Source organism: Ruditapes philippinarum, unplaced genomic scaffold (assembly GCF_026571515.1).
Source record: "Ruditapes philippinarum isolate M1 unplaced genomic scaffold, ASM2657151v2 ctg9597_1_1_1_1, whole genome shotgun sequence".
NCBI lineage: Eukaryota > Metazoa > Mollusca > Bivalvia > Venerida > Veneridae > Ruditapes > Ruditapes philippinarum.
The window spans coordinates 23,385-35,566 of record NW_026853999.1 but is presented as its reverse complement, the minus strand read 5'-3'; the positions used below and the strand labels follow the sequence as shown (position 1 = coordinate 35,566).

General features: G+C 32.2%; 1 protein-coding gene across 1 annotated transcript; it reads right to left on the bottom strand.

The window, feature by feature from the left end:
* Positions 1-9,924: 9,924 nt before the first annotated feature.
* On the bottom strand, positions 9,925-11,533 carry LOC132738646 (uncharacterized; the record flags this gene model as incomplete). The annotated part of the gene is made up of 2 exons (XM_060726207.1): positions 10,434-11,533; positions 9,925-10,180 (listed from the first exon to the last, which is right to left on the bottom strand). Coding segments are annotated over exons 1-2 (1,356 nt in total), but the record flags the coding sequence as incomplete, so codon positions are not given.
* Positions 11,534-12,182: the final 649 nt, after the last annotated feature.

Here is a 12,182-nt window from a genome sequence, read left to right as displayed (position 1 = left end):
AAAAAAAAAACTTTCTTTCATTCACACAATAGAATGATATTCCGTGTAGAGTATGTTCCAGGGTGATAAATCATTTCTTGTTGTTACAAATAGTCGTCCCGGGAAATTTAAACTACAGAAATTCAAAATATCGTAGAATAACTCAAAACGCGATCCATTTTAATTTTAAATCTATTTGCCTCACAAAATAAGATGTTATTGATCAGAGATCAACGTACAATCGATTAAATTGATGAGTGGTCAATACACGCATGCTTATTTAATACTTGTAATTTAATTTGTTTAAAGACTTGTGAAAACAAGAGAAAATTTACAGTAACGATCATTTAATGAAAAAGGCAATGTACAATTAAATAAATTGATATTAACTCCTCAAGTGAATCAAGTGTGTTTTGTTTTGATTTTTTTTTAATTTTGTAATGACATATATAATGTAAACATTCTGGATATTGTATGCATGCACAATTTAGCATCAATAATTTCAATGAAGGAACAATTATGGTATTGTTGGTACAAGCACGCTGCCTTGAATATTAACCCATTGATAGACAACATGAACTTGGCCTGGAATGTCATATTTTGTGGTATCTTTCATGTCTTTTATTTAATTTACATTTATTCCCTGCAACAGACCTGATCTAGTGTAAAACAAGTTTTAAATATAAATATTTTAAATGCTGTTCTCTATTTAAGATCCTGTACGTTATAATTAAATTTGTTACCACACTTAAGTGAAATTTTATATATGTATATTATTATACTTCTTAAACAATTTCAATATGTAAAATATGTACTGCAAATACTTGTTCACATTATTTGTTATCATTAAAATATATGCATCAATTCTTATTGAAAATATTAACTAAGACTTTATAGAAAATAAATTTCTAACTACCTCTGCGGGAAAAACAACAAAACCCTCTTCAGGGCCTTCGTCGTCCTTTAACATTTGCTATGCTTATTACGACAAAACAAAACTTAACATCGGCATTGCTGTTGATCTTTTTACTATAAAGATATGAAACAAATATTTTGAAAAAGTTAACTAGCGCTATTGTTTAATTTAGTGTGTAAAATTACTTTTATGAATTTCTAAATACATTCACCCTAAATACTGTATAAGAGGTTAATTTTGCGACGTAGAAATATTTGCGATTTTTGCGAATTGAAATTATTCGCAAATATTTGATCACGCAAAAATATATTTTGTCTTAGGCAAACTTTCTTTTTTCATTTGAAAACACGTTTTCATTCAGCATCTTAGATGAATAAGTTTGGCTGTCAGGTACTGACATCAACTGTTCTGATTACTTGTTTCTTTAAGTTTGGAGAAACAAATTAGAATTGTTTTGATTAGAATAATAAAGGTATTAAACATCTAAAAATAACGATTACAAAAACGGCTTCTTAACATGTCCCTGTTTAATTAATGACATCACAAAAACTGTATTAAATTTTAAAAAAAATCATATGAACAATTCCTGGTACATCAGGAAACGTTATCTTTATAAGGATAAAACATGTCTACAGATCATTCAGGAAATGGTGTCAAATAGTGAAACAAACAAAAATGTTTGGAAAGTTTTGCGGAATATAGTGGTTTTTATAATTATCTATATCTATATAAAATGTTCATGTACGGACTAACTTAATTGACGAAGATCCAATATTCTGTGGAAAGCTTATATTTTTCCCCGTAGACTGGTGCATATCCCAAAGAAATTGGTACAGAAATAAAATATTTACGGCTATTTTCTTTTCCGAATCGAGCAATATTTGTCTTGAAAATGATGCCGAAAATGACGTCAATGACACGTGGTATTGCCACACTGAGAGATTTTATACATTTATATATATAAGTCAATCTAATTTTATGTAGTCTATTTCCCAGTTTTGATTTAATATTACATATCGCTGCTACCTACTTTCTTCCAGCGAAACCTTATTAACTACTTTTCCAATGTTTTGTTTAGTATGTTGATAATTACATAATTATTACTTATTTTTTTAATGTTTGTTAGAACTTATGATCAATTAGTATACACAACCTCTATATTACCGAGTCAGAGATATTGCACATTTAAGTATATCGTATGTTTTAGTATATCGTATATCATGTAATATTTTATTTTATTATTTCATAGTACGTGCACTTATTTATACTGGTGTATCGAACCTTATGTACTACTTTCGTCTCCTATTTTTGTTAAGTATTAACGACGCTATATGCACATTTAGGACTTACTTATCGGTATAACCTTTGCATCAATATGAGGATCATGTTACATTTTTTGGTGAAGGATTAAGCTTATATAGTGTGTTAGTGTCATATAGTGTTATTACATGTACTTAAATAAAAGTAAGCTACCGTATGAAGACTGGTTTTAATATACGCGACCTTTTTTACTATACAATTTTATAGTTTAAAAAGTCATAATTTACACATTGAGATTCATTTTTGTACCATTGCAATTGCGATAGACATTTTAGTTTGCCAAAAAACTTAAATCGTATAACTGTTAGTTTTGAGACAAATATTTTATATAACCAATTACTTTTATACCGATGTATAGTTAAAAAAACGTATATTATATTGAACATGTAAATATGTTGTAACTAATGTACTATATTGTCTCCATTTCGGTTAAGTAACTAATAGTATGCAAAGGCTATATAACATTTTAATTTGGACAATTATAATTAAGGGTTTAGTATAATTATAGATTTTCAAACACAGGTGAGGCATAGTTAACATATTTTTACCGAGTTATAGTTCAGTAAGGTATATAGCATCATAACTACATTTTTCCAATTCTGCGTAAAAGTCAATGTCAAAATTGGCAATAACTATCGTGTATTTTATGATTCTCTACAAAGGTAGTTACAAAAGAATATTATTAGCACATTTCTAAGTAAGAATAACACTCAAATAGTTAAATGAGAAGGGTCGTCCATGACCAAGTGGTTAACGTCGTTGACTTACACCACTTGCCTCTAAGTAGGTTAGGGCCTCTCAAACATTTTTAGATTATACATGTAAGAAAGCTATTCAGCTAGCTAACGGTACGATGGTGGTTCTACATAGCTGCCCGTTTGTGACTGAAATAATGTACAGATGGGCACCTGAGATCTTCCTCCACCAGTAAAGCTGGAAAGTCGCCAAATGACATAGTCTGTGTTGATGCGACGTAAACCCTACCAAAGTAAAATGAGTTTAAGCATTTCCTCCAATTTAATTTTATATCATTGCTAATTTAACAATTATGTAAGAAAATAAGCTCCACACATTTCGGATGCATAATGCATACATCAATCAGAGTCAATTATTTACAATTTGTAATATGGAATGCAAGTGTATCATGGTATTGTTTCGGCTACTTTGGGCACTGTTACTTTATAATTAACTAGTTTGTCAAATGGCAACTACGTATTGTAATTTGTAGGGTATTATATTTTGTTTCTCAAAATGTCTGATAGGATTACAATAGCCAGTTTTTTATGTAAAAAGGGATCGAGGACAGATGTATTTAGTTATATCTGCGATTGAAAAATTAGCATATACTTTCTACAGGACACATTTCAAAAGTAAATGGGGCTATGAATGTTGTCGTAGAAATATAGCAGTCTGTTATGAGGTATTTTCTAAATTCGAATTTAAATTAATGTCCACTGAGAAAAAAGCAATGCTGAAATTCTTTTAGTTGTCCAGTGCGCATTTTTAAACAAAGACATACTCGTATGTCTTAAATATGTATAAAATGCGGTGGCACAGAGGTGTCATTTGTTCATTATGTAATTCGTGCACACGAGATCCTATGACGTGCGCACTAGTTACTAAATCATGCGCATGATATAAAGTCGTGCGAACGAGATACTATGCCGTTTGAACTAGAATATTAACTCGTGCACACAAGTTACTATGTCGTAATTGTTACAATGCAAGTAGGTTTAATTGTGAATGTGCCAGAGTCTTTTCAAGTTCACTACCTGGAATGGCATAAGCACATTGGGTAAAAGAATCTCAATCGGTTGTTGTGAGCACAAAATCGCTATCCAAATAGAAAGCGTGTTCAAACAGCTCATGCTGGTATACAAATCTATGACTAGTAGACATTATTAATGTATGTATAAACTACACTCTTAACACTACATCATACGAAATGCGCGGATCCAGAGGGGGTTAAGGGGTCATTTCCCCCCCCCCCCTTCTGAAATTGTTTTAGTGAAAATCACACAATTTGTGATTATATCCCTCGTGAAAATAAGGCAAATGTGATACATTCTCTGGAAAACTAACAAAATCCATAACCCTTTCAGAAAAACGGATTTAACCCTTTGTCGAATGTTTGCAACCCATCTAATAAAAATCCATGAGTCCGCTCCTGTACACAAAAATATTTCTAAGGAAAAAAAAACTATTGAACGTTTTTACCACTCTTTGAATGTAAATGATGAGTCGGCGTTTATGTCAGGTCATAACTTATGCAAACGATATACATGTACCAGGAATTTATTCTAAACGCGAAATATTTTACATTGTGGAATTATTTACTTCTGAACAACAGGTGATTTCTTATGTAGATTAAACGACTGCACTTTGGTTCAAGTGTTTTTTTTATGTACTTCTGGGAATAAAGCACTGTTTACCTTGTACATGTCAACAATCTAACTGTTTCAAACAAAAATATAACGTTAATGACATTTTAATCATTATGTCAGTGAATCCAAATTGTACACATGTACATAAAAAAGAGATGGGAGATGCCTTTTTCTGTAACCTTGTAAAATTACTAAATTATCTCGTGCGCAAGACATAGTAACTCGTGCATAAGACAAAGGATCTCGTGCGCATGAGTTTCAAACTCAATATTAATCGTAATATTATCTTGATCAAGTCTAGGAGGGGTCAATAAGGTCACAATTTTCCTCTGGTACTCATGAAACTTGGTAAAAATGAATAGTCTAATTACATTTAAAAATCTGGAGAAGGCGTGATCCCTGGAAGCATTTATCACAACAAAATAATATGAAAATTGCAGACTAGGTTTGATTTAGTCTGTATATGAGGGATAATAAAAGACGTGCAGCATTCCTTAGCATCAGCTTGAGCTGTACTCAATTTTCAGCACTTAAAAGTGCTGGAATCATTGATCCAGAAGGACCAGAAAACAACACCGAAGTTAAGTACGGAAGAATATTTTACAGCTGCCACACAGCACTTAACACCTGCTGTTTTGAGGTATAAAAATTTGGAGAAAGTATATAATCTAGTACTAACTAGGCGGCAGGGACAAGAGCAACAACTAACAAACACAGAATATAGGAAATCGCGTAAATAGTTAGTCATTCATTAGTCAGTGACCAATGTACACTTATTTTTTACTGTTGTGTTGTGTCAGCTGTAGATACAACATCAGCAACAGTTGCAGCATCAGCAGCATAAACAACAAAATACAGTAAAAACACGACAGTGACTTGAATTGATGCAAACTATGTTACAATTTGGGGCCAATCTTTTATAGATTGGGTTGTCAATATTCTATATTAAATAATGACCGGGATCAATATTCAATGAGGTCAGTTTACAAAGCAACACCGGCAATCCTAAGATGACTAGTTCGACTCGTTTGATCAAAAGTAATTGTACTAATATGACAAGTGTAAACAACACTGCACCATTACTCTTCTAGATGCGAAATCAATTAACCAGAATATAACCAAGCCAGGCTAAACACCCTGTAATATTGGTTGACTAACCTTTTTAATGTCTGTCTATTAGTGATAAGAAGTTTAAAAATGGAAGATTGACAAGTCAATTCACAAATTAAGCAGGTTATAGATTAAGCTTTCAAATCTGTACAATCTTATCAGTGTCAGCACCGTCGAATGCTAAAGTTTAAACCATTTTTTTTTTCTTGCAGCCCAACACATTACCTTTTCTATGTCGAGAAACAAAGTGTGAACTCTCTCCCTTTTTTAATACATATAAAACGTTTTTGAAACTATCATGGTCAGAAATAAAGCAATTCTATTACATGTATATAAAACTGTCAACTAAACATTTTACTTGGAATTTAATATGACCTTTTTACAATTTTACAGGGAATTTGAAAGCCTGATTAGTATGCAATATTATTGTTGTATATATACCAATTTAAGACTAATTTAAGCCCCCTTTTAAATAAACATGTGCGGTTTTAACACTGAGGATCGAGGACAGGTAATATAAGGGAACAATCCCAAGATTATTTATTTTATCATGAAGAAAATTTGTGTGCGTCGTTTTCGTGACTCAAAACCCTATTTTTAAGTAACGTACTACACCAACATTGTCAACGATAGTTTTTATTTGTTTGGTCCGTGAGACCAAACAAATAATGGTAGCGAAATTTCAGACTCTGATGCTGTTAATTGCAAATGCCGAAAGTAGTCCGCTTTTTTGAAGCGGTTACTTCCCTTTATATTTACACTAATGCCGAAAAATTCAGGGGAGATCACTGCGTAAAGATGGTCAAATGACAGGCGCATTAATTTTCCAGCTAAATAGTTTCCGAATGGTCGAAGATTTCTAATATTGTTTTATTCTTTATAGACATACATGTTTATAGTAAGCTCCATGATTAATTACATCTGTAGCGTCGAAATAATAAGGGTTACAAACCCTAATATAGAATGATATGGTTTTCTTCAGGTCGTTAACATATAACATCACCTTGGTCGAGGGGTTTGCGCGCTCGCTTAGGAAGCGAGAGGTCTGGAATTCAAACCCAGTTAAGGCTACTCATTTTTTTTTCAAATTGTTTAAGTCAAATAAACATTGTATTGAATATCAGTGTTGCAATTAGTCTTATAGCCAGTTTACTACAATTAAAACGCTGGAAAGCATTGGTGGCACTATACAAAAACAAATTGGTTTCTAATCTCACAACCTTCACCTTTTTGACATTCAGCGCCGTCTGTGCTTTGATTAGTTGTATTGCGTGGTATTGTCTGTGTTTTTAATTATATTGTTTCTACGGGTCTACTTAAGCACGGTATATTCTGTGAAATGTGCCATCAATAGCCCTTACCCCCATAGCTTTTTGTTCTTTAAGTACATCATCTCAGACCACTGGGACTCAAGGCAATTTTATATATCTTTTTAGTTAGTTTAAAAAAGACATTGGAGTAAAGCCCACCGTCGATACACTTATATGAAATGTTGATAATATCATAAATATCGGATAATGTCGTAGCCTCAAAAAGAGTAAAAAAAAAACACGGTTTCTGAACGATAGTGTACTGGGCCTGTAGGGTGTTATATTCAATCTTATAAATGCTTAGAAGTGGAATCTATGTTTAGAAAGCATATGGAGTACATTTTTGCCACTCTTAAGTTTCGTCACTACCGAATAATCTGTAGTTGAGTGTAAGCATGTGTCCTGATGGAGGTCTTACCCACAGTAAAATTTGAATAATCAAGGCAAGTAGTGAGTCAAGAAGTACTGGTAATAGCGTTCATATAAATAATTTTGAATCACTGCACTCTCGATGATAAGTCTATATATAACTGAAAGTAAGAAATGAATTTAAAATATTATTTTTAGTATCATTTTGTATAATGAAATATACTTCATATTCATATTATTTCGCACTTAGTTTGATTGTATTTACTTGTACATTATTTCTACACAGTTTCATCTACGCAAAAAATGGCAGGTTTGCGTCCCAATGAGCATGGTTATCTTGTTACCTTTAATCTTAAAAGTCACTTGCATGCATGCAAAAAGTATAGAAGATAGCGGAATAAATGCTGGTATGTAAAATCTTGTTTCGTTAAAACTAAATCAATATCATTTAAGTATTCAACAACTTTGATTATAAAATACATTTAGTAACAAAACTTTCCACAGCTATTCGTTGATTTATGAATACAAAATCCATATATTTGTATATGCGGTACGAGAAAAAGTTTAAAGGCGGGCAAATCAACTGTTTGCTTGCAGGTTTGCTACTTAAAGTAGTTTATTAATAATTATCATTAATGTTCTGTTTTCAATTAGTTGTTCAATGATTTTAATAATTGTCGAAGAAAGATAAAATTAAAATAAAATACAAATTCAAGAAATTTTCATTTTTAGGTGGGTCTTTATTACAGAAAAGTGAAAGCAGATAATAATAAAGAAAGAAAAAACTTTATTGATGCTGCGTGCCTATTTGTCTCACCATATCAACTGGCCGGGCATCCTTGAAAGCGTTTGAAAAATGTATTGATCAGTTGCCAGATGATGCTAGAGAATTGCCGGGGAGAAACAGGTTAAAACTAGAATGCGTAGCAAACTTACTCCTGTCGAAATAAATCAACCAGACATAAGGTAAGTATAATTAAGAAAAACGTTTAAAATTACATTTACACCAGTTAATAAGTATCTACATCAATAGTCAGTTATCACAAATATACACCAAAAAGTAAATATATTAAGACATCATGCACCAAACTAGCATTTAAACCCGGAGTTAAACGCAAAAAAATACCCCAAATGTCTATCTTACTGACGCATTATACTGTAGCATGCTTATTTTGATGTTTATCATTCTTTTTCAATTTCACCGCCTCGATAACGCATTTGGTACAACATATTCGGCGAGTGCGGGCGGTTACAAGTTCGAGCCACGTCATACCGAAGAAGGGCAAAATTTACTGACAGCTCATTTGCATTGCAGGTAATTTCAGGAAAATAACCAGTTCAAATCCTACAATATATGATCAACCAAGATATGACTGAAAATTGTTAAAAGTCGCGTTAAAAACCCAATTAATTCAATTTCACTATTAAATATTTTTAAATTATTTGAGAGAAGCGCTCCAGGCCGTACAACGTCTTGCAGGACGTCTTTTGAAAGTTGACGATGTTGGGTACCTTTCCAGTGACAGGACCAGGCGACTTAACCAAGGGAAAGCTGTAGCTGCTGTTGTTTCGATTACATGCGTATCGCGATGCTCCTACCAGGACACATGCATTAATTAATGACCGTCTTTTATAGAGAACAGCATTCTAACAAAATTTTAAGTATTTTTACAACATGCTTAAGATATTTCAGGCTAAGTTCATGTTGTCTATCAATGGGAAAATATTCAAGACAGTGTGCCTTTATCAACAATATGATGATTGCTCCTTTATTGAAATTATTGATACTGAATGATGCTTGAATACAATATCCGGAGCATTGTCTTTACAAAACTAAAAAAAAAGAGTTTCACTAGATGAGTTTATATCATTTTATTTCATATGGTATTATATTGGCTTTTTCCATCAAATGTTCGTTAGGTGTAAATTTTCCCTAATCTTCGCAATCCTTCAATCAATTAAATTATTAGTAATCAATGATGTAGAGAGCATTTTCGAATCTATCTGTAAGTATCAGTGTGTCGCTGTTCTTATTATATGTACAAGCACTTTTATACATAGGATATGCCTTAAGCATGAGTAATATCCCAGTGCAAATTCTATCAGCATAAATTTAGTTTACATATATACATACATGCGTTCATGCATGTCTAGTTTTAAACTTAAGAACAGGTTAGACATAACTACCCCGATTTAATTTGTATAAGGTAACATATCTAACAAATATAACAAAGCATGTATTCGTAACGTTATTTCTATTTGATATAAAGCACAAAGAATACAAAATGCGTCTGCTAAACGTATACTCGACTCAGTTTTTACGCAAGAAAATTATATAGAAAAATACACCTGATAATTTTTCCACAAAAATTATCAATCAGCATGTGTGTATTGTCATTGTCATAATAATTTCAACGAAGGATTAAAATGGACAGCATTTTGAGTTATTCTATGATAGTTTGAATTTTTGTAGTTTAAAATTTCCAAAATGACTATTTGTAACAACAAGAAATGATTTATCACGTGAGACACATACTCTAGACGAAAATTTCATATCTATCTTGTGTGATGACAAAATCTGACCTGTTTGTGATATCTGTACAATAGAGTCTGTTCCATGACTGCAAACAAAGAGAGCATCGAAAGGACCAACTGCTACACCACGTGGTTCCTTTACCTGATCATCCTTCACTACGACTCGCGTGTCTGTCTTGATATCATATATGTAGACAACAAGTTTGCATCTGTCTGTTAGCACCAGTGTGTCACTGTTCTTACTATATGTACAAACACTGTTATATCAATGATATACCTTATTAGGAAAGTTAACATTGAAATCATTCTCATTTCCTGTCAATGACACAAGGCGTGCAGGTCTTTTATCATCGAAAGTCCCAACGACAAATTGATTATCATCTTTTATACTTATTGAGTCATATTTCGTTTTCATTTTACAAGTTCTGCCCGATGTCATTTCACTACATTCATTTACATGTAGAAATTCTATTATATATTCATCACCACTTGTTATAACTATATATTCACAAGAGACAACCGCTACAGATTGTGGCTGGTAGGATCACTTTCTTAAGCCTCTCATTATATAGTAATAATTTCTTGTTAAAATTGTCAACCGCGACGAGTCTACCATCGGGTAGAAAGTCTATTCCTGAAAGGAACGGTTCATCTTTGTCATCTATAGTCTTCCTCAAATCAATAAAAGAAACAGGCGTTAATAGCACCGGACTATTAACAAAATGATGTTTAAATGCCAGTTGTCCCGGAACATATTCAGTTACTTGAAATGGCGGCAACAATAATGTTTTGTCAAAATGAAAAGAAACGCTGACCGTCTCTAAATTTTTAAATATCTCATTCAAGTGTCTGGATAGAATATAGACCTCATTTTCCATTTTATTGTCTACAATGAATTGTTGCGATGAGCTACCATTTCTATAAACACTATCAATTGTTTCCAGACGTGTTATAATATCCGTTAAATAATTTTCTATTTGCGACTGATTTATTGTAAGTTGTGTTAGTGTTTCCTTATGAAAAGTAGTCGTTCTTTTAACGATGGAAACTTTCAAATTGTCAAACATTCCTATTACTTCATCTCGCACTTGATTAATTGTTTCAGGAATTTCATTCACGTCTGGATTTAATTTCTCATTTGAAGTCTTGATTTTCGTTATAATGCCTTCAGCCAATTTTTTAGTAGCTAGCAATTTTTCCTTTACCATTGAAGTTTGTGATATAATTTTGTTAGCAAGCTTCTGAATTTCTACAACGTTGTGACATTTACAATGATCAACTATAGCACAAGTACTACAACAGAGTTGATTCTCATCTTCACAGGAGAATTTTATAATATTTTTGTGTTGATTACATCGGTCTAATCCTTTCATATCAAACGAGTCTTGTTTCATTACAGCTTCATTCGCGTTAACTAACTTGTGAGTTTTGAGGATAGCAAGTACGTTGTGTACATTTGAACATTCCGTACACTGGACTTCGTTGCAAGTTGAACAAAACTTATCAGCTACAGTTTGTTTATTCTTATTCAAACATGACTGACACCAAATGTCCTTGACACGTCCAGAAACTTCATTGTCTTCTTGTAATGTACATCTACTTTCCGCCATTTTTATCGACCTTTCTGTTCCTGTTTTAGAATTTACATTTATTTGTAATCCTCAAGTTCATCATTCACTCAACCGATAAATGGTTTAAACATTTCAATGGATCAAAATAAGCATTAAAACTGATTTTAAAATGTAAGTAATTTTGTCCTGGTATCTATCCATATGTTTTCTGTCGTATGGCTACAATCAATATTCGGAACACGGAAGTTAAATTTCCACAATCAATTTTGTGCATAACAGTGACATTATGCCCATCTACGGGTATATATTGAGAAAATAGGTGACATTCAAAATATGTTTACATTTTGCCATAATTCCCTTCAATTTTTACTTTACATAGCTTGAACGATAAATAACTCACATGGCCAAAGAAAAATTTCTATAAATATCTTTAAGAATTTACCTGTGATGTTCAGTTTATAAAAAGAGTGGGGCAGTCTTTTTACATTTTAGGCTGATTATATTTTATTCTAAACATTTTCCAGCATCAACTGTTGGCCAATTACCATTATAACAGTCACTCTTTTGAAATATATAGTCAATTCAACTTTACTTGACAGTAAAAAAATGAACATAATGTCACTTTAATTACGATATACATTAATGATAATGATAAAATATGAAACATGTTCGTAACATATTAAGTATT